The sequence below is a fragment of the Lonchura striata genome, chromosome 1, assembly GCF_046129695.1.
Source record: "Lonchura striata isolate bLonStr1 chromosome 1, bLonStr1.mat, whole genome shotgun sequence".
Taxonomy (NCBI): Eukaryota; Metazoa; Chordata; class Aves; order Passeriformes; family Estrildidae; genus Lonchura; species Lonchura striata.
In genome coordinates this window covers 155,868,910-155,895,899 of record NC_134603.1, presented here as the reverse complement: position 1 = coordinate 155,895,899, position 26,990 = coordinate 155,868,910, and the positions used below count along the sequence as shown (strand labels likewise).

General features: G+C 50.5%; 1 protein-coding gene across 1 annotated transcript in view; it reads right to left on the bottom strand.

Moving 5' to 3' along the window:
- The window catches only part of PTH1R (parathyroid hormone 1 receptor), an 89,618-nt gene that overhangs the window by 27,166 nt on the left and 35,462 nt on the right, over nt 1-26,990 (bottom strand). The window contains exons 2-4 of the mRNA XM_077781366.1: nt 19,529-19,634; nt 7,778-7,888; nt 6,440-6,558 (exon numbers count right to left, since the gene is read on the bottom strand). Coding sequence (XP_077637492.1) covers nt 6,440-6,558; nt 7,778-7,888; nt 19,529-19,634 — 336 coding nt within the window. The remainder of the gene's footprint in view (nt 1-6,439; nt 6,559-7,777; nt 7,889-19,528; nt 19,635-26,990) is intronic.

Genomic DNA, 26,990 nt, shown 5'->3' with positions numbered 1-26,990 from the left:
CCCCAATTTAGCCTCAGACACTCCAATTTTCTCTCAGACACCTCAATTTAGACACGCATGTCCATAAAAATCATCTTTAAGCTCCTTTTCAACCTAAGCCATTCCAAGATTCTTGGATTCTATTTCCAGGAACGCACCAGACCAAATCCATAGGCATGGAATGAGACTGGCACCTCGGGGTTAATTGAAATTATGAACAAAACATCTCTCAGATAATTTTTTCTATTCCTCCACAGACTTTAAAACCTCTGCCCGTGTCCTGCTGCAGACGCCTGACACTTTGCTGACATTCCTTTGTGGAAATTGGGGACAAAACAATCCGAACCCGTTCCTGTGCCGTCACTTTGAGGCTCCACAAAGTTGTTTGCTTTTCCCAGGACCCCAGAGAGCTCCAGGACTGCTGCTTGGAACAATGGGGTTTAGATAAAGCAGCCCTGCAACACGCTGGGCCCTTCCCATTGTGTTTGGAAGGGGATGGATTCTCCAGGCCCCTCCGAATTCCCGGGAAGCCGTAAAAGCCTCACGCTACAAACAAGCAGGAGCAGATGAAGGCAGGATTGGGGTTGGATCTGAGGATGGCCCATCCTGCTGGTGATGGCTCCCAAGCTGAGCCAACCTCCCAAGTTGCTGGCTCCGACTCTCCTTCCGCAGGGTTTTGGGAGATGGAGATCCCATTCACCCTTCAGCTCACCCTTGGAAAGAGGATGGGTTTGGGCTGCTTTAAAAAGCAGCTGTGTTTGGCATCCCTGTTCTTTTGGGGGAGATGGGAATGAGGGGAATTCCTGGGAATGCCATTGCTGCTGCCACTGTTAGAAAAAGTGACCGGAAAAATGATCCTGCTGCTGTTGGCTGGATGTGTGGAAGGTAAGGGATCCACAGCCTGTCAATTGTATGGAATTTGGGGAGAAACAGGCTAAAAAGCTGCCTGAGGTTCATCACTGTCATCTGTTCTACGTTTTTTTCCAAAGATTCAGGAGCTCCAGGAACACAGGTCACCCTCCCTCCTGATTTTAAGGGAATTCAGGGAACAAAGGAGAAGGGCCAGGACAAAAGTCCTTTTAACTCTGCTCCCTGTCTCCTTCATGGCCTGGAAGGGGTGCTTAGGGAAGAGTGTGGGAACAGAACAAATCCACAATAAATACGAGCTGCTGAAACAAATCCAGAGGAGGTCACAGAGCTGCTCCAGGACTGGAGCCAGGCTGGGAGAGATGGGAATGTTCACCTGGAGAGGAGAAGCTCCAGGGAGAGCTCAGAGCCCTGCCAGGGCCTGGAGGGGCTCCAGGAGAGCTGGAGAGGGACCGGGGACAAGGGATGGAGGGACAGGACACAGGGAATGGCTCCCAGTGCCAGAGGGCAGGGCTGGATGGGAGATTGGGAAGGAATTCCTGGCTGGGAGGGTGGGGAGGCATGGGAATGGAATTCCCAGAGCAGCTGTGGCTACCCCTGGATGCCTGGAAGTGCCCAAGGCCAGGCTGGACTGTCCCAGGAGCAGCCTGGGACAATGCAGGTGTCCCTGCCATGAGGGACAAGCCCACCCAGTGCCACCCCTGCCATGGACAGGGACATCTTCCACTGTCCCAGGCTGCTCCCAGCCCTGTCCAGCCTGGCCTGGGACACTTCCAGCTGATTGTTCTCTCCCTCTTTAACGTTATCTGGCAGGAATTTGAGGAAACACTTCCCTGGATTGCTTCATCCTACCTGACTAAAGGAGGAATCAACCTCCAGGGCTGTCAATTCCCATCCTCCGGTGGGAATTTTCCCTGAGGAAGCAGCCCAGGAGCAGTCCCTCTCCGGGCAGTTACGAGCTGTTAATTCTGCAGGCTCTGATGGCTTTAACACACTTTGCTCTTTGCAGAGAGCGGTTTCCGAGCTGCTCTGTGTGAAATAATCCCCATTTATTCAGGGCAGGACACCAGCTTGCTCTGGGGCCCTCTTGTTTGCTGCTTGGGCCAATCTTAAAATTATCCCAGCATGGCTAAAATGGGAAAACTCCCCACCTAAACAAACATCCCTGGCTGGAGATGTGCGCACGCACGTGGTGTTTATTTAGGTGTGGATATCTCCAGCTATCTATAGGTTCAGGCCTGTTTCCAGAGATAGCCAGCAAATCCATATATTTATAGCCACAGACAGTTGGTTGTTTTTTTTTTTTTTTTTTTTTTTTTTTTTTTTTTTTTTCTAATAGCCCAGTTTCTTAAAATTCCCTCTGGTTGCATCTGCTTGGAGTCAGCCACAATCTCCTGGCAAAACGTTGGGTAAATGCAGCTGTTGGTGGTGACGCAAAGATGCCGCTCCCCAGGGAGGGAAATAATAATAGAAAACCATCTCTCGCTCAAGACAACGGCTCAATGTGGCCAAATTCCCCTGTTCTGACATCTCTGGACATATTTACCCCATGAAAAAGAGATATCAAAGGAAGGTTTATTAATCCCAGGGCTGCAGTGCCACATTTGTGTGTGACAAGAGGCCTTGTGTGCTCTCTGTGAGTAAAGGCATCGGCACACTGAGGGGAAAAATTGCATTTTTATCCCCTTATTTTATTTCCAGAGTGGTTTTTATACCCCAAGGCCCAAGAGACCTGCAGTGGATGCACAGATAGTGCTTCATTTGTCACCAGAATTCAGCCACTTCTGTGATAAAACCAGGGAATTCCATGACAAGGCACAGAATCGCCCAGGGCAGGGCTGAGGAAAAGACCTCTTACAAACACAAGGCTAATAATAATAATAATATTAAAATTAATAAAGAGGTGTTGTTGAAAATATAATCCATGAAAAAAAGAAATCAAAGGAAGGTTTATTAATCCCAGGGCTGCAGTGCCACGTTTGTGTGTGACAAGAGGCCTTGTGTGCTCTCTGTGAGTAAAGGCATTGGCACACTGAGGGAAAAAATTGCATTTTTTCCCCCCTCTTTTATTTCCAGAGTGGTTTTTATACCCCAAGGCCCAAGAAACCTGAGTGGATGCACTTTATTTGCCACAATAATTCATCCACCTCTGTGATAAAATCAGGGAACTCTGTGACAAGGCACAGAATTGCTGAGGTGAGGCCAGGCCTGAGGAAGAGACCTCTTGCAGATATAAAGTTAATGATAAGAATAAAAATTGATAAATAGATGTCATTAAAAAACATTTGTTGATCAAGATATGATTTAAAAGCTGGCAGAAACATCAACTTTTTCTGTGTTCTTTGCCCTGGGTAAGCACCATTAAGTAAGATCAGCCTGGTCATTTAATCTGAACGGTGATGATGGTTTAATTTGTCTTAATATTAAATATTATTCCATTCACCTTTGTAGCTATGACAGAAAATTCCTGGCAAAAGATGCCTCAGCTTTGGCTACAGGATAATGAGGGTGAGGATTTTGGGGTGGGTTATTAGAACAGCCCCTTAAGGGAGAGTTTATGAGGAGCAGTAATTTTCCAAGAGGTTGAGAATAAAAAGGAGGTGACGCCTCCTGTAAATGTCTCTGCTGGAAAGCACTGCCCGAGTCCCCCGTGCTGTGATCCCCCTGTTGTTGGAACCCTGGCTGCTGAGAATTTTGGACTTTCTGTGCTGCCAGGCCCTGACCCCCAGGAGAACACTGCACTGACCTGAGGCTGTGGAGAAGATTCCAAAATGGAATGACAGAACTGGGATTGTGGGGGTGGAGCTTGAATAGAAGTGTGTGATATCACAGGGTGGGAAAATCAGAGTTTGAGGGTTTAGAATACAGGAATGGATGTAAAGCAAGATGGAGGTTTTGGGGTGGAGGCTGCTCCTCCTTCTCCTTCTCCTTCTCCTTCTCCTTCTCCTTCTCCTTCTCCTTCTCCTTCTCCTTCTCCTTCTCCTTCTCCTTCTCCTCTTTCTCCTTCTCCTTCTCCTTCTCCTTCTCCTTCTCCTTCTCCTTCTCCTTCTCCTTCTCCTTCTCCTTCTCCTTCTCCTTCTCCTTCTCCTTCTCCTTCTCCTTCTCCTTCTCCTTCTCCTTCTCCTTCTCCTTCTCCTTCTCCTCTTCTCCTTCTCCTTCTCCTCCTTCTCCAGGGTTTGGGTGGTTTTGTGTAATTGGATAAAAAAGTCCCCATTGCAGGCACGGGTGGTTGGTTATTGTGTTAAAAGTAAAAATAATTCAGGTGTCATTTCTTAATTGGACAGTTGATCCTCAAAAGGCCTTGCAGAGAGAGATGGGCTCCATGTTTAGTTTGTCAGAGTGAGGGGCTGCAGAACTCAGGGATGAGAACTGATAAACATCTGAGTCCCAACATGAAATTCCATCTCACATATTTAATCCCAACCCTGGCAAGAAGAAGCAAAGACTCCTCACCCTGTGACCACTCAGTGGACACAGACGAAGTCAGGCACATCAAACCCACCACAGGAGATTTTGCTTTCAACCTTTTAAATCACCCTGGAGGTGGAAAGTCTCCATTTATTCCTTGTGGTGCAAAAAATAAAAAAAATGGGGGGGCAACTCTGTTGCTCTTTGTGCCCTTCCTTTAGGAAGTCACCCTGACAAGTCCTGCCAGTGGGAGGTTAAAAGGGAAGGATGTTCTTTCCCTAGGAGAAGTTCTGGAATTCAGCTGGACAATTCCCAACCCAGGGTGTGGCTCAGGGCGGTGGGACAGGGGAGATGATTTCCGAGAGGTCAAAAGTTTGCACATTGATCAAGGTGTTCCATGACCCCAACACCTGCTCCAGGACCTTCCTGGAAAACTCCGGGGCTAAAAGAGTTCTTTCCATTATGAACTGGGAAAAACCCCACCAAACTGGTTCCGGAAGGGAACATCACCCAGGTCTTTGCTGGAGTGGCTGGAGCAGCACCCAGGGCACACATCCTCTGCTCCTTGTCCATTTGAGAGAAAACACTCAGCAGCTCTAAGAAATCATTTCCTCCTTTCCCTCATTTCCTTATTTTCCTTAATCGCTTCATTTGTGAATTGCTTCACTCTTAAGGAGAAAAAAGCAACAACAACAACAAAAAAAAAACAACAACAAAAAAAAAGGCAACAAAAAATGAAAACCAAGCAAACAAACAAAGAAACCAAACAAAAAATAAATTAAAAAAACATCAAAAAAACAAAACAAAAAAAAGAATCAAAACGCCCTACTCTGTGGTTAGATTTAAAATTAAGAACATTGTCCCGAAGGGCCCCTGGATCATCCTCAAGGAAGCTGTGGTTAGATCCTTATCTCCAGCTGTCTGGGATAATCCTCCCTCCTCCCTGCAGCTGATCAGTCCCTGGTGCCGTGCCTGTATCCAGGGAGACTCTTCCAAGAGCCACTGGAAAACCAGAGGGTTTGGGTGGATTCTTTGGAATTACAGGTGCGTGTGGGTGGGAACGTCATTCTCTGTGGGACAAGGAGGTCACATCCTCCCGAGTGACACCAGGGACAGCTTTGCTGTCACCTTAGCATGGAATTCCTTCCAGACTTCTGGCATTACAGAGCCCCAGGCTGGGTCATGGGGAGGAAGGAAGTTTCTGCCAGCTGCTATTTTATCATTATCGGAATTTTTGTAAATTTATGGCTCATGGAATTTTTTTCCCCACCCCAGGAGTAGGCCAGACCCTCTCCATGTGCTTTGAAACCCTTTTCCAACTTTGGACTGCTGTCACTGTTTCCACATTGTGACGACACCAGAATTAATTCAAGATCATGGAATACCAGTTGGGTTTGGGTGGGAAGGGATCTTAAGGATCATCCCATTCCACTCTCTGCCATAGGCAGGGACACCTCCCACTGTCCCAGATTGCTCCAAGCCCCATCCAGCCTGGCCTTAGACAATTCCAGGGATTCAGGGGCACCCACAGCTGATCTGGGCACCTTGTGCCAGGGCCTCACCTCCCTCAGCCAGGAATTCCTTCCCAATATCCCATCTGATTCTACTTCTTTCAGCTCAAAGCCATTCCCTGTGTCCTGTCCCTCCATCCCTTGTCCCCTGTCCCTCTCCAGCTCTCCTGGAGCCTCTTTAGGACCTGGAAGGGCTCTGAGCTCTCCCTGGAGCTTCTCCAGGGGAACATTCCCAGCTCTCCCAACCAGTCGCTCTGGATTTGATTCCACATATGTTTGGACATCCCCTCCCAGAGACAACCACATAAACACTGGAATTTTTGATAACAACCTGGCAGCAAAAGGATTTCCTGCTGTGGCAGAGGGAGTCTCAATGCCATGGAACAACCTCCAACCACTTCTGAGCATCCCTGAGACTGCTCCAATTTTCCCCAAGATCTCTTCAGGAATGGGACCGTGGCAGCTGCAGGAAACTTTTCTGCCTTTGAGGACAATTTTCCAATCAAATCACCGCCCATCAAAGCACGGTGTGGCTTTGGCAAGCTCAAGAAGGGTTTCCAAGAGGAGGAAGATGAGCTGGGGCTCATCTGGGGTTTTAAATGAGACAGAGGTCCACGGGTTAGCCTGGCGTGAGGCCAGAAATTCCTGCTGCCTGCAGGAGTGGGAATGCCTACCCTTTCCCTCGTCTCGTTGGTGAGGAACTTGGCGCACTCGCTGTAGTTGGCCCAGGTGCGGTTGTTGCCCGGGACCAGCTCCCAGCTCCCGTTCAGGTCACACCGGCGATAAGCGTGGCCTGCCGAGAGAGGGGAGACACGGATCAGTGGGAAAATGGTGGGAAATTCATCCCAAATTCATCCCTGCTGAGAGAGAGGAGACACGGATCAGCGGGAAAATGGTGGGAAATGAATCCCAAATTCATCCCTGCCAAGAGAGGGGAGACACGGAATCAGTGGGAAAACAGTGGGAAATGAATCCCCAATTCATCCCTGATAAGAGAGGGGAGACACGGAATCAGCGGGAAAATGGTGGGAAATGAATCCCAAATTCATCCCTGCCAAGAGAGGGGAGACACGGAATCAGAAGGAAAATGGCAGGAAATTCATCCCAAATTCATCCCTGATGAGAGAGAGGAGACACGGATCAGTGGGAAAATGGCAGGAAATTCATCCCCAATTCATCCCTGATAAGAGAGGGGAGACACGGAATCAGCGGGAACTTCGTTGGAAAAGCTGGAAGAATATTTTGGGGTTCTATTGCTACACACAGGTCATGGAGTTAAAAAAATCCAGGTTTGGAAATCGCCAGGATTTACAACTGGGAGCTGTGCACAGGTAATTGGTGTTTAGAACGTCACAGTCTGTGAGGGGCAAGTGGCAATTTTGTGATTATTTCAGTTCCAACTGGGCTTTTTTCCCCAATAATTTATGTTTGTCAATAAAGAACAGCCGCTCCTTTCCTTCCTTCCTTTTCCCTCCTGCTCGGAAGGGAGGCACCACGTGAGGAAAAAGGGATGAGGAGGGGAATTCTGAATTTCCTGGCTGTCGTGAATTCCTTTGTGCATCCCCCAAGCTCTGCTGGTACTGACAGGGAGGAATTCCCACTTTCTGCTCCCAGACACCCGCCAGGGCTCTGGACACAGGATTAACAAAGCCCGAGGCAGGGGATAAAAGTTGGAAGAATATTTTGGGGTTCTACTGCTACACACAGTTCATGGAGCCCAACAAATCCAGGTTTGGGAATCACCAGGATTTACAACTGGGAGCTGTGCACAGGTAATTGGTGTTTAGAACGTCACAGTCCGTGAGGGGCAAGTGGCAATTTTGTGATTATTTCAGTTCTAACTGGGCTTTTTTCCCAATAATTTATGTTTGTCAATAAAGAACGGCCGCTCCTTTCCTTCCTTCCTTTTCCCTTGTGCTCGGAAGGGAGGCACCTCGTGAGGAGAAAGGGATGAGGAGGGGAATTCTGAATTTCCTGGCTGTCGGAAGGGTCTGTGCTGGCTCCACACCCACCTTTGTGGTTGAAGTCGTAGATGTACTCGGGGCAGGGCATGGCCACCACCTTGCCGGGCACGCCCTCGGGCCAGCACACGATGCCGTCCCACTCCGGAAGGCAGAACCCATCTGTGGGAGAGAACGGGGACAAAGAGGAGTCACTGCCCCTGCGGAGGGGACACCCTGCTTGGAGAGGGCTCTCCGTGAAGAACCAGCACTGGCATTCCACTGGGAAACCCGCCCTGGGAATATTGCCAATTCCTTCTTAGTGTGTGGCTCTAGAAGGTGCGAATTGTCCCAAGTTTTATTCCACAAGGACAAACTGTCCAGCTCTGGGATTGCCAGCATTGGGAAGACGTGGCTCTGCTGGAGAGAGTCCAGAGGAGACAACTCCAGAGAAGTTTCTCCCAGGGCTGGAGTCTCTGCTCTGGAGTCAGGCTGGGAGAGCTGGGAATGTTCCCCTGGAGAGGAGAAGCTCCAGGGAGAGCTCAGAGCCCCTCCAGGGCCTGAAGGGGCTCCAGGAGAGCTGGAGAGGGACTGGGGACAAGGATGGAGGGACAGGATACAGGGAATGGCTCCCACTGCCAGAGGGCAGGGATGGATGGAATATTGGGAATTAGGAATTCCTGGCTGGGAGGGTGGGGAGGGGCTGGGATGGAATTCCCAGAGCAGCTGTGGAAGAATCCAAGGCCATGCTGGATGGGGCTTGGAGCAACCTGGGACAGTGGGAGGTGTCCCTGCCCATGGTAGAAGGTGGAATGGGATGATCTTCCCAGGTCCTTGGGACCTTGCTGAATTCCAGAAGTTTCCTCCCTGCCCATCTCCCCAACCTGTCCAGGTCCCTCCACAATCCCCCCAATGCGTCGCTCGTCCCAGCTCTGTGTCCTCAGGGAACTCCTCTGCTTTGGGCTGGGGAGCTGCACCCACCCATGAAATTCCAGCTGCAGTGCAATACTGAGAAAGAAACACTCAAAGTGGTGGATTTGTCCCAAATCTGCTCCCAGAGCTGTGTCTGCCCTCGGCCACAAGGTTATTGAACATTGGACACAGCTACCTGGGAATCAAAAGGAACAGGAACCACCTGCTGTCATCCTCAAAAAAACCTCCTCGCAGAACTAAATCCAAACAGGGCCAAGATCTCAGCATGATCCATGGATATCGAAGTTTCCCACCACTCAGGAATTCATCCTTCTTCACCAACGTGATTCCCCAAGATTAAAGGAAAACCAGGATTGCTGCGAAGCCCTTTGGCTGGTCTAGGGCCAGAGCCGACACGGATTAATTCAGTTTGGTGGTTTTTAGGATGTGGAAAACACTGAAAACCTCCTCATTTAGCAGCTGAGTTCTTATCTCTTATTTAGTGCGGATGAAAAGGACCAGACAAATCGGAGCCTTTCTTCTAAAGCATCAACTGGGAGTGAGGGTCAGGAGCAAAAATTCCTCCACATCCGCGTGATAAAAAAGAGGGAAATAATTTATTGCATTTTGTCTGCTTAAAGTCCCACCAGGAGAAGAAAAATACATTTCCTATTCATGAAAACTGAGAAAATCCTTCCCTCTGGCTCATTATTTGCAGGATAATTTACACTGGGAAAAAAGAGTTTATTTATTTCTCAGTTCTCTGGAAGGTACAAAAGACAAAGGAAAAAACCAAAAAACAACACAGGGCCCCACAAAATTTGGCTCAGGACAAAATGTTGATGTCCTTGACATTTTTTCTGCAGACAAGAAAGTAAATAAAGATTTAATGGAGCCCTCAAAGTGCTCTTGCCTAAAATAAAATGAGTTCTTATGACAAAATAAATCAATTTGGGTAAACATTAAAAGAAACACAGTGGAGAAAGAACTCTGAGAGAAAAACAGTCCTCCAAAAGTGCTCTGAAATGAGAGGGAAAATCTCCCACTTTTCCAAAACCTTTGCAAATTGCAAAGGGCAATTTCACTTTCAAGAGGTTTCATTTTGCATCCCACCAAAATATGTGGCCACAAAAGAAGAAAGTGCTAAATTTTGTGGTAGGTGCATCCTCCTTGTGCTGGAAACATGGAAAACTGAAAACAAACCACACAATTATCGATTCTTGGGTGCTTTGAGCCTCCAAAATCCTCCCCAAAAACTGAAGGGAACGGTGGTGGGTCACCTCTGGAATGTTGCTTTAGGGGGGGACAAATTGGGGAGACAAGAGGTGCCCCAGAAAATATTTCAAAAGATGATTTTTGCATTTAAAATTTTGACCTCTGCATGGAAATGATTCCTTAAATGCTTAATCCTGAGTCATCCTGAGTATTGAATCCTGATAAGAATCCAGTGAGACTCAAAATTCGGGAAGTGTCTGAGCCTCCCAACAAAAGGATCCATCGTTGTTACCAAGACCTGATCCACTCCCACAGAAATCTCTTCCCGCTCCTCTCCATCATTTCTGGCCTCTCTCTCCCCATTCCTTCCTTGGAAAAGTCATTCCAGGACAATTTTGGAGGAGGGATAAAACATCTCAGTGATAATTTCCTTCCTAAAATTCCTCAGTGACGGATGACGAGTTAAGGGAAGGGTGGATATTTTGGATCTGCCACCTGGACAGCCCCCTAAAATTCAGGATAACACAGCTGTTCCCTGAAAATCCCAGGAACCATGGGGGAAGGAGAGAGGATCTGGGTTGGGAAAAGGGATTGCGGGTAGGGGAACCTGGTGAGGAACATCCACAGGTCAATCCGGGTGCATCTGGAACTCCTGGAGTGATTTGAGGAGCTCCTACATTGACTGAAACTCTTGGAAAACCTCTTTCAAATGGAAATATGGACTGATACCAGGAGCAGTTGCACTTTGGGATTGTTGGATCCACATTCCTGGGGTTTAACACAGCCAAAAGCTGTTTGTGCTGCAGAGGAGCCTCACCATCCTTCTCTCCTATCCCAAATCCCTCCAACCCTCCCATCTAAGGAGACCTCCCAGGACCACAAGGAGGGATGGGTTTAAGCCACAGGACGGTTCATTCCCACTAATTCCAAGGAATATTTTTTTTATCATGAGGGTAGTGGGACACTGGAACAGCCTTTCCAGAGAATTTGTGGATGCTCCATCCCTGGAAGTGTCCAAGGTCTGGTTGGAAAGGGCTTGGATCACCCTGGGACAGTGGGAGCTGTCCCTGGCCGTGGCAGGGGTGGAACTGAATAGGCTTTAAGGCCCCTCCCAAATCCAAATCATTCCATGAACCTCTGACAAAACAGGAAGGGAAAATCCCTTATTTCCCATTGTGCCGGAATCCAAACAAGACATTCCTTTCTGCTTGTTTGCCCAAAGAGCTCCTCCAAACATTTTTTTTTTCCCCTGAATTTATAGAAACATTCACAGTATCAACAACTTGGCTTCTCCCTTTGTTTTCCTTTTCTTCTGGTCATTTCTCCAAGGAGATCCAGGCTGAATTCCAAGAAGAAAGTAGAAAATTGGGAAAGTTTGGCCTGTTAATAGGTCCCTCCTGAGACACTGGTAATAATATTCCAAAGCACGGAGAATTCCAAAGGATCCAGTTGAAAAAGCTTATCGAAAACCTCTTGGAATTCTGGTGAAAATGAGTTTGAGGGTTCCACTGTGCTGTTTGGATCGATCCAGGTAGTTCAGGACGTGGAACCGGAAAAGTCGAACGTTTCTTTCCTTGGAAGAAATAGTAGGATTCACGGATGATGGAAGTCCAAAGGAATTCATAAACTATTAAGAAAACAGGGAAGTCTCACACATGTCCCACATCCCAGAGTGTTTTGGGTGTGTATCCATCATCCAGACAATGCTGAAGGGATGATCGTGTTTATGCCTCGGGGATTTGCCTCCTCCTCCAAATATCTCATGGATGGGGACAGGAAGGTGGGAATGGCACCAGAATTCCTCGTGATTTGAGGACATCACTGACCACTTCAGTGCTGGAGAAACGAGTCCTGAAGGGAAATATGGGATCCCTCCAGGATCCCATTGGCTCGTGTCCACCAGGACATCTCTTGGATCTCACCTTCCCCCTTGAAGCACATGGAAGTTGCAGTAATTCCAAGGTGGGAACAAGCAAAAACTCTCTTGGATGACATTCCTGAAGAAATGAGACCTGAAGGGAAGCATGGGATCCCTCCAGGATCCCCCTGGCTCCTGTCCACCAAGATATCTCTTGGATCAATCTTTTCCTGTTGGAGGTTGGAATCTCAGGACGTGGAGGCTGAAGTCATGCCAAGATGGGAACAAGCTAAAACACTCCTGGATGTCATTGCTGCAGGATGTCCCTCTGGAAGGCAGGAAGGCCAATCCCAGAACACTTTGGGAAGGGGCTATCCCGAATACATTCCTCATTTTGCTCCTTGATTTTGCTCCCCAGCCTGAGCCAAGTCAGAATTCCAGAATCCCAGAGGTGGCTTTGGTAGAAGACAGAAAAGTAGGAGCAAATTTGGGCCATCCCTGCTCAGGGTGCACGGAGAGTCATTCCCTCCTTCCTGCTCCTATCCCATCCCCTTTTCCCTTTCCCTTCCTGCTCCATTCCTCTCCCCCAGCCTCAATTCCCGTTCCAGCCGGAATGGGACACTTTGCATTCCGACCATCTGCGAGGCTCCTTGGCAGCTGCACAAACGCAAACACGGGCTCGAGGTGTTTATCCAGGGGCACGGAATATAAATCAGCCCGGCTCATTCCGGCACCCGGGAGACCACAGTTGGAATACGCTGTGTGATTGTGGTCACTCCATTACGGGAAGGACATTTGGGGCATTGGAAGCAGGCGGGGAGGAGTGACCCAAAAAAAAAATAAAAAAAAACTGAGGCAGCATTTTGGGATAGGAATGGGGAGAAATCATTTGGGGATAGGAAAGGGGAAAATAGTTTTGGGATAGGAAGTGAGGAGGAATTGATTTGGGATAGGAAGAGGGGAAAATCATTTGGGAATAGGAAAGGGGAAAATAGTTTTGGGATAGGAAGTGAGGAGGAATTGATTTGGGATAGGAAGAGGGGAAAATCATTTGGGAATAGGAAAGGGGAAAATAGTTTTGGGATAGGAAGTGAGGAGGAATTGATTTGGGATAGGAAGAGGGGAAAATCATTTGGGGATAGGAAAGGGGAGAATAGTTTTGTGATAGGAAGTGAGGAGGAATTGTTTGAGGATAGGAAGAGGGGAGGAATAATTTTGGGATAGGAAGCAGGAAGAATTGTTTTGGGATAGGAAGGGGGAAAAATCATCTGGGCATAGGAAGGGGAAGGAATTATTTTGGGATAGGAAGTGAGGAGGAATTGTTCTGGTATAGGAAGAGAGGAGGAATTGTTTTGGGATAGGAATGGGGGAGAAAGAATTTTGGGACAGGAAAAGGGAGGAAAGGGGGCTTGCAGGGGCAGGAATTAAGTTTGTGGCTTTGCAGGTGGATTTCGAACGTGGCTGTGAGGCAGGGGGGATGAGGGGCAGTTTTGGGGCCGTCTTGGTCTATAAGGGGGTGGGCTGGAGTGTGTGACCCGGCTGTGTGACCCGGCTGTGTGTGGATATGGATGTCGTGGATATTGCTTGGACAGTCTGGAAGGACGTGAGGAGTGGGAACCTCACTGATCCAACCGAATCAGGCTGTAAGGAACCACAGTGGATCAGCTGCTCCAGCAGGGCCATCCCAGGGCACAGGGCTCAGGATTACATCCTGGCAGCTCTGGAATATCCCCGGTGAGGGAGACCCCACAGCCTGTCTGGTCTCTGCTCAGGGCTGGGCACTGCCCAGGGCAGAAGTTCTGCCTCCTGTGCCGGGGGAATTCCTGGGATCAGTCCCTGCCCATTCCTCTGGTGCCATTGCTGGGCCCTGGAGCACAGCCTGGCCCTGCTCTGACCCTCCCTGCACACAGGGACAGCCAGGGACAGCCAGTGAACATCCAGGGACAGCCAGGGACACCCAGTGAACATCCAGGGACACACAGGGACAGCCAGCGAACATCCAGGGACACACAGGGACACCCAGGGACAGCCAGTGAATATCCAGAGACAGCCAGTGAACATCCAGGGACACCCAGTGAACATCCAGGGACAGCCAGTGAACATCCAGGGACACACAGGGACACCCAGGGACAGCCAGTGAATATCCAGAGACAGCCAGTGAACATCCAGGGACACCCAGTGAACATCCAGGGACACCCAGGGACAGCCAGTGAACATCCAGGGACACACAGGGACACACAGGGACAGCCAGTGAACACCCAGGGACAACCAGGGACAACCAGGGACAGCCAGTGAACATCCAGGGACAACCAGTGAACATCCAGGACAACCAGGGACACCCAGGGACAGACAGGGACACCCAGTGAACATCCAGGGACACTCAGAGATACCCAGGTACACCCAGGGACACCCAGGGACACCCAGGGCTCAGGCCCCTCTCACTGGGGCTCTCTCCAGGCTGAGCAGCCCCAGCTCCCTCAGCCTTTCCTGGGCACTGAGATGTTCCAGGCCCTTCCTCAGCCCCATTGGACCTGCTCCAGGGGTTGCATGGCCATAGGTGGATGCAGCTTCTGTCTGTCACTGCTCAAAGACCTTTCCTGCTCTTCACCCAGTGTCTCATGGACAGAACACCCCTTCCATGCTCATCCCTGGAGGAAACAGATATTGGAGGGATGGACACAGGGGCCAGGAGCTGTTCCACGTCACAACATGTCTTGGCTCACCCCAGTCCCAAGGCCACCAGACAATTCCATGACCCAGCTCTGGAAACACCTTCCTGACCTCACCAGCCAGTTCCAGCTGGACACTGCCCACCCAGCCCCAACTTCCCAACCCAGGAGCTGAAACTCAACCTCCAACATCCCATCGGGAACTCCCTACCTGCCACTGCTGGCACATCCCGTTCTTTCCTCATTCCAGCAGATCCAGTCCTTCCAAACCCCTCCAGCCTGCCTCTGAGCGGGAAAACTGTCGCTCCCATCAATCATTAAAACAAGGTTGATAATTAGCATTAGAGTTCAGCCACCCTTTGGAATGTTTTCCAACCTTTCTCTGTGTTCCTTTACAAATCTAAACTGCAGACCACTTGTGCCTCTCGTAATCCCTGAGATCCATTCCTCCCATGAGTTCCAAGCCCTGTGGACATTCCTCAATAGGACTGGGAGCCCCTGGCTCATAAAGCTTTGTAGGTAGAAGCCGCATCCCAGTTTCAGCTCCTTCAAGTCCATCACAGTTCATATCGGTGACTCCGAACTCTCTCACACTCCAGAAGAGCAGTTTGGTCTGTGATTCCATCCTCAGAGGTCTCCCGATCCATAATTCCATCCTAGATACTATCCTGGTCCATAATTCCATCCCAGAAACTCTCCTGGTCCATAATTCCATCCTAGAAGCTCTCCCAATCCATAACTCCATCCTAGAAGCACTCCTGGTCCACAATTCCATCCTAGACACTCTTCCAGTCCATAATTGCATCTTAAACACTCTCCTAGTCCATAATTCCATTTTAGAAGCTCTCCCAATCCATAACTCCATCCTAGAAGCACTCCTGGTCCACAATTCCATCCTGGAAGCTCTCCCGGTCCATAATTCCATCCTAGCCACTCTCCTGGTCCACAGTTCCATCCTAGAAGCTCTCCTGGTCCATAATTCCATCCTAGCCACTCTCCTGGTCCACAATTCCATCCTAGAAGCTCTCCCGGTCCATAATTCCATCCTAGAAACTCTTTCTGTCCATAATTCCATCCTGGAAGCTATCCCGCTCCGTAATTCCATCCTAGAAGCACTCCTGGTTCATAATTCCATCCTAGAAGCTCTCCCTGTCCACAGTTCCATCCTGGAAGATCTCCCAGTCCATAATTCCATGCTAAAAAGTCTCTTGGTCCATGCTGACCCCCCCCAGCTGGTGTCCACTGGGGCAGTGACAGCTCTTCCAAGCCAAAACTGTGCTGGGAATATGTTCACAAGGAATGGTTTGGGGTTTTTTTTTGTGGAATTTGGGCCACATCTGCAAGGACTGAGAAGAGAAACTGGGAGAAGATGGAAATAGCTGGAGAAATTATGGATTTGTAGAGGACTGGGGTGTTTAGACCTTAGGATGCCTCTGTCTCCCTTAATTTCTGAGGTGCCTGAGGCTTCTCCCAACCTCTGGGAGCTCCTGGCATCAGGGAATGGTGCTGGACCCTCTGGAGAGGAAACCAGGAGCAGATTTTGGGGGTTCTCGAGGCAAGCAAGAGCCTGGAATCAGCTCTAGGTCTTTTAGGGACAGTGAAACCAAACTGGGATGCACAACCCAGGTAAATAGACCCAGATTCCCAACTAAAAATAACACCTTTCCTGGGAAAACAGGTTTATTTAGTAAAAAAACAACACAGTTTGGAGCTGCAACACCTCGGGCTCAGCGCAAGGGTTGGCCATGGCCTTTGCTAATGACAGGGTTGTGCAAAACTCCCTCTTCTTTCCCCACAAAATGTCCCATCTCCTTTTCCAAACCAGGCAAAGACAAGCTTTTAATTCATGGATTAAAAAAAAAAAAAAAAAAAAAAAGAAAAAGTCAGGTCTGATGGCTCAGGGCTGGTGGGAATTTCACTTCATCCCCTTCCAGGTTTAACTTTGGGGTGGCATCAGCTGCCCACCAGGGCTGGGATGGAATATTTGTGTCGGGAGAAGAGAAATTTTTGGGTTTCCTGTTCTTTCCCAAAGGCTTTCATCTGGAGACTAAATTTAAGGAAAAAAAGGGGAGGGGGGGTGAAAAAAAGAGAAAAGGAGGAAACCAAATGCTTGTGGGGGAAGGGTTTTGGGGTTTTTTTGGTTTTGTATTTTGGGTCTCCAGCCCTCAGTGCCTCAGCCAAAGGTGGAGATGACGCACGAATCCTCTTTGGAAGCTCCTGGAGCAGCTCAGCCTCGGCTCCCCGTGGCACATATCCATGTGGGAGCCACATGGATCAGGAGCAGGGCTCAGAGACACCTGGGAGGTGACCAGGGGCCAGAGGATCCCTGTGAGCCCTCCAGGAGGAGAGGAGGGACCTCATCCTCCCATAAAACAGAATTTTAACCTGTTTAGGGGGTGAAAAAAAATGGAATTTGGAGTTTTTACACATAAACACTGGCTGAAGAAAGTCTGAAACTTTAGAGGGTTTTAACCTTTTTGTTCCCTAAGAATTTTCTTTGGAATATCGATCCTGCCAGCTGGGACATGTTCCCACTTTCTGGAATGGGGTCAAAGACTCTTTTCCTACGACCCCTGTGGCGAGGAGTTTCCCAGGAGAGATCCCCCTCAAGTCCTCAAGCTGGGTCAGGAATTTTAAGTGGAAACTTTCTCCTTTCTCAAACATCCGACACTGCTGGGCTGTCGGCAGGGTCGGCCCTCGATTGGAGTTGCTCCAGGATGATCCCAGAGGGATTCTGGCTCTCTAGGAAGATCCCTTCCAGCAGAGCTGAACGAGGATCTTATCCCTCACCACAAACAACTCCCTAAGAAAGGCTGGAGAAATCCCATCCTCGGATAAATGCGGGATGTGTTTTCCTGAGGATCTCCCCAAAACTGCTGCCTCTTTGTGGGCCTGTCCTTTTCCCTTTGGAATGACAAACCCATCATGGATTTGACCATGGGTCAACTGGAAGCCACATCCAGGATTTATTTTGCTCCAAACAAAACCTACTTTTCATCAGAAATTTTTCCTTTTAAATCCTATCTGTGAACAGGAGCTGGAGCATCATAATGGTGAAGACTTCCCAGATTTTTCTTTGGGATCTGCAGTCACTGAAGAGGTAACGGGATGAGATCCTCCCTCTGGATGAGGAGGGCACGGGTCTGGATGTCTCTGATCACCAAAACAGACGCCACATCCCAAATTCTGGATCATCCAAGGAAGAAAGCACCAGACCCACCGCCCTCCCTGTGTCCAAGGGCATCTGAAATCCCAAAATCTGTGGATTGCAGCTCCTCTGAAAAGTGGAAAGAACTTTTTCAAATTGGAAAACTCTTTGTTGAGACCACAAACTCCTTAAACCATCTCAGGGGCAGTCTGGCAAATCCCTGCCTTGTTTGGGAAGTCTTAAAGGGAATTTGTGGGGTGCTAAATGCTCAAAAGCTATTCCAAAGGTTGAGTGGGAATTTGTTCTGCTTTTGGATTGGTGCAGATTAATTGGATCTAATTCTCCTCTGCTAATGGGTGAAGTCTCCAAAGCCTTGAAATCCAGCTGATTCCTCCTCTTGGACTATTTGGGATTGGATTTGCTGTAGAGGATGGAGCAGGGGGTCTGAGGAGCTCAGGACAGCTTTTTCCAGGGGCAGGATGTGGTCCATAGGATCAAACCATTGGATATTGGAAGTTTCTCGTTCCAGTCCCAGACCCAGGTCTCCAACCAAAACCAGGGATCTCCAAATCCCTGGGATCTGCTTCCTTTGCTCTGCCCTTGGGAAAGAGCCCAAAATCCAGCTGTCAATCACATCCCCATCCCTGCCCTCTGTGAAGGGGGAATCAATCCCAAGCGCTGCCTCAGAAAAGCTGGAAAAGGGGCAGGACCAGGTGGGCAGCAGCAGGAAATGCCTTCACACATGTGCTCATTAACGAGGTGTTAATTGGGCACGGGGTGAGGGGACAAAGGAGCAGCAGAGGATGTGGCTTGAGGTTTGCTGATGGAAAACAGGAGGCTCGGGATCAAAGGAAAGCTGGGATTTTATGGGCCTTGCTGGCATTTCCAAAGGCACCGGGAGGGCAGGTGGTGGAGCTGGGTTTGGGGACAATTCCCACCGCGAGGGAAGGGAAAGCCGAGGTGCAGGAACATCGTGGCTTGTCCCGTTTTCCCAGGAAATAGAGGAAGTGGGACAGGACACCCACCCCGGGGACTGAAGGGTCCCTCGGGAATTAACACTTGGGAATGCGAGGGAAGGAGCCAGCGGGGGGTGAGGGCTCTGCTCCCCACATCAGAGAGTTCTCTCCTTCCTCCTCCCCACCGGTCCCACAGCCGGGAGTGATTTTCCAGCCCAAAATAGAAAGGAAACGGAAGGAAGAGGCTCAGCTGAGCTTGGGCCCTTCCGAGGAGAAAGAGTGGGGAAGGAGAAAGGTCTTGGGGTGCTGTTTTGTTTTCTCTGTCACTGACTGCAAAGGATTTTTGGGATTTGGAATAGTGGCTTTCCTCTGGAGCAAGTCCAGAGGAGGCCCCAGAGCTGATCCCAGGGCTGGAGCCGGGCTGGGAGAGCTGGGGATGTTCTCCTGGAGAGGAGAAGCTCCAGGGAGAGCTCAGAGCCCCTGGCAGGGCCTGAGGGGGCTCCAGGAGAGCTGGAGAGGGACTGGGGACAAGGATGGAGGGACAGGACCCAGGGAATGGCTCCCACTGCCAGAGGGCAGGGATGGGTGGGAGATTGGGAATTAGGAATTGGGGATGGAATTCTCAGAGAAGTTGTGGATCCCTGGAAGTGTCCAAGGCCAGGTTGGAGTGCCCTGGGACAGTGGGAGGTGTCCCTGCCCATTCCAGAGGGATGGAACAGGGTGTTTAAGGTTCCTCCCAACCCAACCCATTCTGGAATTCTGTGATCCGGGCAGAGCTGGTGGTTGGTGCTCTCCCTTAGAACAACCAGGGCTATAATTCCACAACTTCTTCATCCTCCTGGACCCTCGGTGTTTGGAATTCTAGAGCAGAACAAGTCTGGGACAGCTTTGCTTTCCAACTCTTCGCACCGAAACCTCCTCCCCATGGACTATCTTGGAAAACCGATTCGCTGGGATGCTCCAAGCGCCTCCTTCCCTCCCTGCTCCCAGCACGTGGGGCTGGGGGAAGGGCTGGGAGGAGCAGGGGGGGGTCCAGCTCCAGCCCCGGAATTTGGGAGCACTCACCGTGCACCTTGGGCACCTTGGCTTTCAGGTGGCGCTCGCACTTGGCCTTGGCCTTCAGCAGGAGGAAGATCTGCTCCTCCTTGGTGATGACATCGTCGGCATCCACCTGCAGGGAGGGGACAGAGAGGTCAAACTCCAGTTCCAAACCCTGCCCTGCATCCATGATTTCCTCAGCCTCGCCCTGGGAATCCTGGTTTGCTGTGCAGTTGTGTCCCAAGGAGCGGCTCCTCCATGGAATGACCATCCACGGAGGTGGGAGGAAGTTCAGGCTGGGGCTGATCCCATCGTGCACATTCACACGTGGAAGCAGCAGTTTTGGGATGGAGCATCCCAGATTGCAGGGATGAGGCTGCTACCCAGGAGGAAAACATTCCTAGGAAATAATTTAATGCCAAGGACCCCTCTCCTCTTAGGAATTACAACCTCCCGTGCTGCTTCCTCCTCTGCATGGAGATTTGATCCATAGACGTCAGGCTCCACAAAACCCTGCCTGAATCCCAGGAATGTGTGGAGGGATCTGTCCCAGGCAGAACTGGGAGCTGACAGCATCTCCCCACCCTCTGTCCCAGGAGAGCTCAGAGCCCCTGGCAGGGCCTGAGGAGCTCCAGGAGAGCTGGAGAGGGACTGGGGACAAGGATGGAGGGACAGGACACAGGGAATGGCTCCCACTGCCAGAGGGCAGGGATGGATGGGAGATTGGGAATTGGGAATTCCTGACTGGGCTGGAATTCCCAGAGCAGCTGTGGTTGCCCTCAGATCCATGGAATGTCCAAGGCCAGGCTGGAGCACCCTGGAATAGTGGAAGGTTTCCCTACCCATGGAATGGGATGGGATTGGGATAATCCTTAAGATCCCTCCCAACCAACCCATTCCATGCTTTCCCTGCACTCCCCAAGCCACCCCTATCCCAAATCCAGGTTTCTTCCCCCGTTTCCAGCTCATCCCCTTTGCCAAGGCAGTAACAGGAACCAGCTGAGGGCCAATTAACTCCCGACACAAACTCCCTCCAAATGCCATAACGAGGGTTAATGAATCCCAGCTCCCACATCAGCCGGGATTCGAGTTCCCAGTGGGCTCCCAGGGAGAGCAACGGGGGCAACGAACGCGCAGCCGTGCGGTTCAATCTGATAAGGGCCGGGAGTAAAACAGGAGTTGGCTTTTCGTGTCCTTGGAACAAATCCAGGCTGAAAACCCTTCACAAGCGGGAGTCGCTTCCAAACCGCGTCCACGTTAATGGGAACGGTTCCAGCCCTTCCCAGATGTTTGGCCTGTCCACATTGAAGGCACCATCCCTCGCTGCAGCTTGGATTGGGAACAGAAAAGCTCGGGGTCAGCTCGGATCTGTACAAAGCCAGAGCGATTCCGACAAAGCTGGAGGAGTTAGGCTGGATTTAGAGGGATGGGACCTCAGGAATTCCAAGGGATTCATCCCAAGCACGCTCAGTCCTCGGCTGCTCTGGCTGTGCTTGCAGGGATGCGCAGAAAACACATTTTCATTCCCAGAAATAAAAGGGAAAAATCACTGAGGGCTGGGCCTGGAGTTGGGCAGAGACAGAGCTCCGAGCCCAGCTCAGGTTTAATTTCCTAAATCTGATCTATCCTTAAAAAAAATCCACCAAAACTGACCCCACATTCCCTCCTCTCCTCCCAAAAAATGGTTCAAATGATAAAAAAAAAATCTATTTAGGACCTGACTTTGTGGGTTTCCCCCTGGTCAAAGGGGTGGAAATGTGAATGTAAATAAATTTATGGATTAAACCAGAGATTTTTCGCAAAATCCTTGTGTTTGAAGACATCAGTTCTTAAAAGCTTATGGGAAGACTGTGGAATGGTGCTGGATAAATCCCATGAAACATCCAGGGAAAACCAGGCTGGGAATTTGGAACTTGGCATTCCCTCTCTCCCAAACCCTTGTGGGGACATTTCTGTGCCTCTGTGGGGCTGAAAGAGCCCCAGGGATTGGGGATGACCCAACCCTGGAATTCTCAGATTTGGGATCAAGGGACAGCAGGTGGAAAAGCACAAACACCCAGAGCTCAAAAACCTGGAGCACGTTTGGATCTTCCAGCTGCGGGAGGAATTTCAATTCCCTAACTGCACATTTTCCTGATTTTCCTTGGATTTTCCTGCTCTGGATCTCCTGATTTTAAGGCAAAATTAAATCCCCTGCTCCTCTTCCCAGCCTAGCTGTCCAAGGTGAAAGGAATCCATGGAATATTTTCCTTGTGATAACTTCCTGATCCAAGGCATGTCTGGCTCTGGCCAGGCAAAGCTTTCCCTTGGAAAAACAATCTCAACACCTGATCCAAAAAAAAATGCCGGGGGACGGGCTTGCTTAAACCATTTGTGCCAATTTTTGGGAATCTGGAGATTCCCAGGCAGCAAAAGAAGCGGCTTCACTTCCTGGAGTGCCCAGGTGGGGCTTCAGGATTTGGGAATGAGTGGGAAGTGCTGGGAACGGAGCAGGCGCTGCTTTGGAGGGGATTCAAATCCCTTTGGGTGGGACAAAACCAGGGATGGAGGTCCCAGGATGAGATGTCCATAGGGTATGGAGAGAGGAGGGAAATTAATCCCTAATTTGCAGGATTTGAGACTCAGATGAAAAGAACCAGATGAAAAATCCCAGCAAATCCCAGCCAGGATCAGACAAATGAGCGAAGCCCAAATCCAGCAGGAGCTGGGAAAATCCGGAGCCTGGATGCAAATTCTGGGGGCAGGAACATCCTAAACTGCCCCAAGGCTGGGAGGTGCCAGCCTCAAGTGTCGCCTCTTTTCCTAAACTGGTGCCTCCTGGAATTAGGCTAAGATGGAAAATTGGCTAAAAAAGGGATATTTTCATCAATATCCACGGATTTCTTCTCTTTTTAAGGCCACCTGTGCCATACTGAGAATGCCAAAATCCACATTAATTCCAGAATTTTCTCTGTTTATTCCATGAACTCCCTGCACATTCTGCTCAGGACAATGAAAAAGGAGATAAAAGGCACTGGGAATTTTTCATCCCAGTGAATTCCAGTGCCAAAACCTCCTCAAGATTCCCATATTCAACAATTCCCTCCTCTTTTATCAAATTCCCACATGCCTTCACCTTTTTATCCCCCCCCTAAAATCCCTCATCCTGGTAAAACCCTTTCTCCAACAGAAAGGAATAAATACAGGATATATTTTTCCCAATAATCCCTGCCTTGATGGAAAACTGGGAATATCCAGGATGGGATTTACCAACCTGAGCTATTCCCTAAGGGCTTCTCCTATGGTCTTTTCCTGCCCAGAGCAGCTGGGACTTACTCCTTCCTCAAACCAGCACCTGAAATAAATTGGATCAGCCTTTTTTGGGATTTCTTTCCCCCCACCCTCTTTTTTCCCGTTAATTGTCCACTCCGGAGCACTGAGAAGATTTTTGAGGAGGAATTTTTGCTGATGGGAATCCTGGGAGCAAGAGGAGGATCCAAGGGAAGGCAGAAATTGTCCCATATGCGCCCAGCTCCCAAATCCAGCTGTTTTGGAGGAAGAGGTCGAGGTTATCCTGTCCCAGCTGACTTAATCCCTCGAAAAACTGCCAGCAAATCCCTTTAAATCAGCTTTCCCTAAATTTCCTCAGCAGAAATTCCTGCACTGAGTTCCTTGGCATGCAGTTTGTCCAAGGAATAGTTTTATCCTGAGGGATGTTTTCCCCCTCTGTTCCCAAAATCCCAGGAGCACCTGGAAGGGATGGAGGCTCCTCCCCAGGCTTCCCGGTTTTCCAATCAAATCCCACCTGCTCCTCTTGCTCAGTCATCCCCTTCTCTCTTCCCACTGCTGGGTTTTGCTGGAAAATAAAAGTTCCTCGTGGGGAAAAGATCTGGGAATGTCGCTATTCTCTCCTTGCCCGGAGAAAGCAGAAATGCCAAAGGGAAGGAGGACACAAAAGCTTTATCCTGAGGCTGTTAAATCCATTTGGATCAGTTTTCCTCCCTTTCCTTGCCCCTCCGGAGCCTGTGGGGTAGGACGAGGATGTCCTCTGGAATTCCCATTCCCTGGCTGATGTCCCAGCCACGAAAGCAAATCCCAAGTGTCCCCTGGGAGGTCCCGGTCATCTCCATTTATGGGCTTCATTTTGGGGAATAACGGGGTCCTTGCTGTGCCACTTCCCTGGCAGCAGCTCAAAAAGCAGCTCCAAGCAAAGGGATTTGTTGGGATGGAGGGCTGGGATCTGCTGGGAGAGCGCCAGGGAATCGCTGGGAAGGGGAAAAGGAGCGCAGGAGAAAGAAGGGAAAAGGGAAAGCTTTGCAATTCTGGAACGGTTTGGGTTGGAAGGGACCTTAAGGCTCATCCCATTCCCTGGGCAAGGAGGTTTTCCACTATCCCAGGCTGCTCCAAGCCCCATCCAGCCTGGCCTTGGGCACTTCCAGGGATTGGGAACCCACAATTTGCAGTCAGCACGTGCCATTTATCCAGGAGAACTGAGATTTGTGGCGCCTTTTCAGGAACAGCAATTTGGGGACAACATTTGTCAGTCCCAAAGGGTTTCCTGCTTTTCCACCCCTGGAGCAAATGAGGTGGGACCTGAGAGGCTGAGCTATGGAAAAATCAACTTCCAAGCAAGGAGAAGATTCCCATAATTTCCTCTCGGGCTGCCTGAGCAGAGATGTTCTTCCCAGAGATCAGAGCATGGAGCAGGGGTTGGAATTCTATTCCTGGATCACCAACAACACCCATGGCATTCCGCACTTCAGGGATGATTAATCCCAACCGAAATGTCTCCGATATTCCAGGATTCCCATCCTGGTCATCCTGGAGAAGTCCTAGTCCTCCTCAAGCCCAACTTTTCAAGCCGAAAGGGACCTGTGGAGGTGACTCCAAGTCTCCTGAAGAAGCAGAGCCAGGATTTGGGATCACCTGTGGCCCCTCCATGGTCCTGCACCTCCCTGCTCCAGGTGAAAAGCTGGAATATCCCTCAAGAGGCAAAACATCCTCAGGGTTCACCCGGACGTTCTGGGTGATCTTGTCTTACTGAACTCCAGACATGCAGATCCTGCACACCTCGGTGACTCCAAGCTCCCTAAAAAATTCCACCTGGGAATGTGAAAAGCAGATCCTGCCTCAGTTTCCCACAGGCCCAGCAAAGTTTCTCCCATTTCCCTGCCTTATCCCTTTGGACTATCCCAAAGTTTTTGGTCCTCTGCCTCCGGAGGAGGGGAGGAAAAGAAGGATTTGGGAGCAATGAGCCTGAGACGCAGGAATTTCTCTTCCCCTGGGATCAGAGGGAGCTCTGCCTGCACCAGGAATGGGAAAAGAGCTCCTGCTCCCGAATTCCAGCCTTCCCATGGGTGAATTTTCCAAAGGTTTGACTGAAATCCCAATGCAGCTGCTCCAGGAGCCCATGCTAGGATTGATTCATTTTTCCCCTTTTCCCCCCCAATTTTCCTGGTCTTTCCTCCTTCCAAAACACCAACCCCTCACCTTCCAGCAGCCCTGGCTGGGAATCAACACAGGATCACTGCGTGGCCTCTGGCAGCCCAGGAATTTTGGGAGAGAGGCAAAATCTTGGCATGACTTCCCTGCTGCAGCTTGGAGACCTGGGATAGCACAAATCCTTCGGGTCAGGATAACCTGCTCCTTTCCCTGGAGCATTTGTTCAGACATCCAGCTGCATCCTAATCCCAGCAATTCCCTTTTCCAGAGGCACAGGCCTAGAGCAGCCCTCCCTTCTTCCCTCCCATCCGGAGAAATGGAGCTGGAAGCAAAACTCTCCCTTTGCCATCCTTGATGTCCCTAAGGGGGCTTGGGGGATGATCCCAAGATATTTCTGCTGGAATGGTCAGTCCCACATCCCTCCCTGCTGCCCCAGCGGGGATTTGGGATTGACTCCTGCCAGGTCACGTCCGCCGGTGGGATTGGAGCGCGGGGAGAGGCGGAATCCGTGCCCTGGGAATGCCGTGCCAAGGCCGTGGGGCAGCTCTGGGCCACGTTCCCGCTGCTCCGCGTGTGCCAGGAGCCACAGCCGGAGCAGGGAAACCTCGGAGAGCTGCCGGTGCCAACAGCCGCTCCCTCGGGATCATCCGCGGATCATCCGCCTGGGCAGCACCACCAGGACTGAGGGCACGTCCCAGGGGACAGCGGGGACAGCAGGGACACGTTCCAGCACGGATTGGGCAGGGAATTGTCCCTCAGGATGGGAGCTGCCGTGGTGGGGGTGAGGCTGTGCCCGTCCATTTCCACCAGTGAGCTCCACATCATGGAAATTGGGGCAGGAGAAGAAGGATTTCCAGATGGGGAGGGGGCCCCCCTGGCCTGGATGTCACCCCAACAAGGCTGATGTCACAAAGGCTGCTCCCTGGATGAGGTCAGAGCATCGTTGCAGCCACGGGAAGGATCCCGGGTCTGGATCTTATCCAGGGCAGGAATCCCGGGAATCACACCTGGGAGAGGGGCTGTGGGTTTGCATTGGAAAATCCAAACATCCGGCATCAGTGTGGGATGGTTTGGGTTGGAAGGGATTTCAAGGATCATCCAGTGGCACCCCCTGCCATGGCAGGGACAATTCCCAGTGTCCCAGGCTGCTCCAAGCCCCAGTGTCCAACCTGATCTCGGGCACTTCCTGTCTCTTCAGATTCCCCCTCTGGCTCCAGCTCCTGGTTTCCATCCCTCTCTTGGAATAACAGATTCCTCAGTCTGGTCAGCCCCTGAAGGTTTCTTATTTTTGCCTCCCTGTTGGATTTGCCTGGAAAATCCCCCGGATGTGTCCCTGGGAGACGCGGGGCTGCAGGTGGTGATGCCTCTGCTCCGTGAGTCAGCATTCCCCTGATCCATCAGCGACCCAAATTCCAGGGGACACTGCTGGCCCAGACTATCCATAAACACAGGGAAAACCAGGCTTAGACAGACCTCCATGAAAAGCATGGAATAAACAAGTGGGGTGAGGGAGATTATCAGAGGAAATAACACATCCTAATGCTTAGTCACGGAATCAGGGAATGGTTTGGGTTGGAAAGGACATTCAGGATGATCCCTGTCCACCTCTGCCATGGGCAGGGACATCTTCCACCGTCCCAGGCTGCTCCAAGCCCCAGTGTCCAACCTGCCCTTGGACATTTCCAGGGATCCAGGGGCAGCCACAGCTTCTCTGGGAGTTCCATCCCAGCTCCTCCCTGCCCTCCCAGCTGGGAATTCCTCCCCAGTATCCCACCTAACCCTTCCTCTGTTCCCTCCACACTTCCCTTCCCAGCTGCAACTGTGTTTGGAACCATGTAAAACAGACCAGGCAAGTCCAAGTGACCCAAAATAAAATCCCATTCAGGGACTATGCAGCTGATCCGTGCAGATCCCACTGGAACTGGGCACCTGGGGCTGTGTCCGTGCCAGCCCCGATCTGCCCAAAATATCTGGGATTTATATTCCTGAGGGGATGAGTTACGGCTGGGGAACCCCTCTGGCCAGACCCGTGGGCTGCCCCATTCCTTCATCCCAGATTATTCCTGGG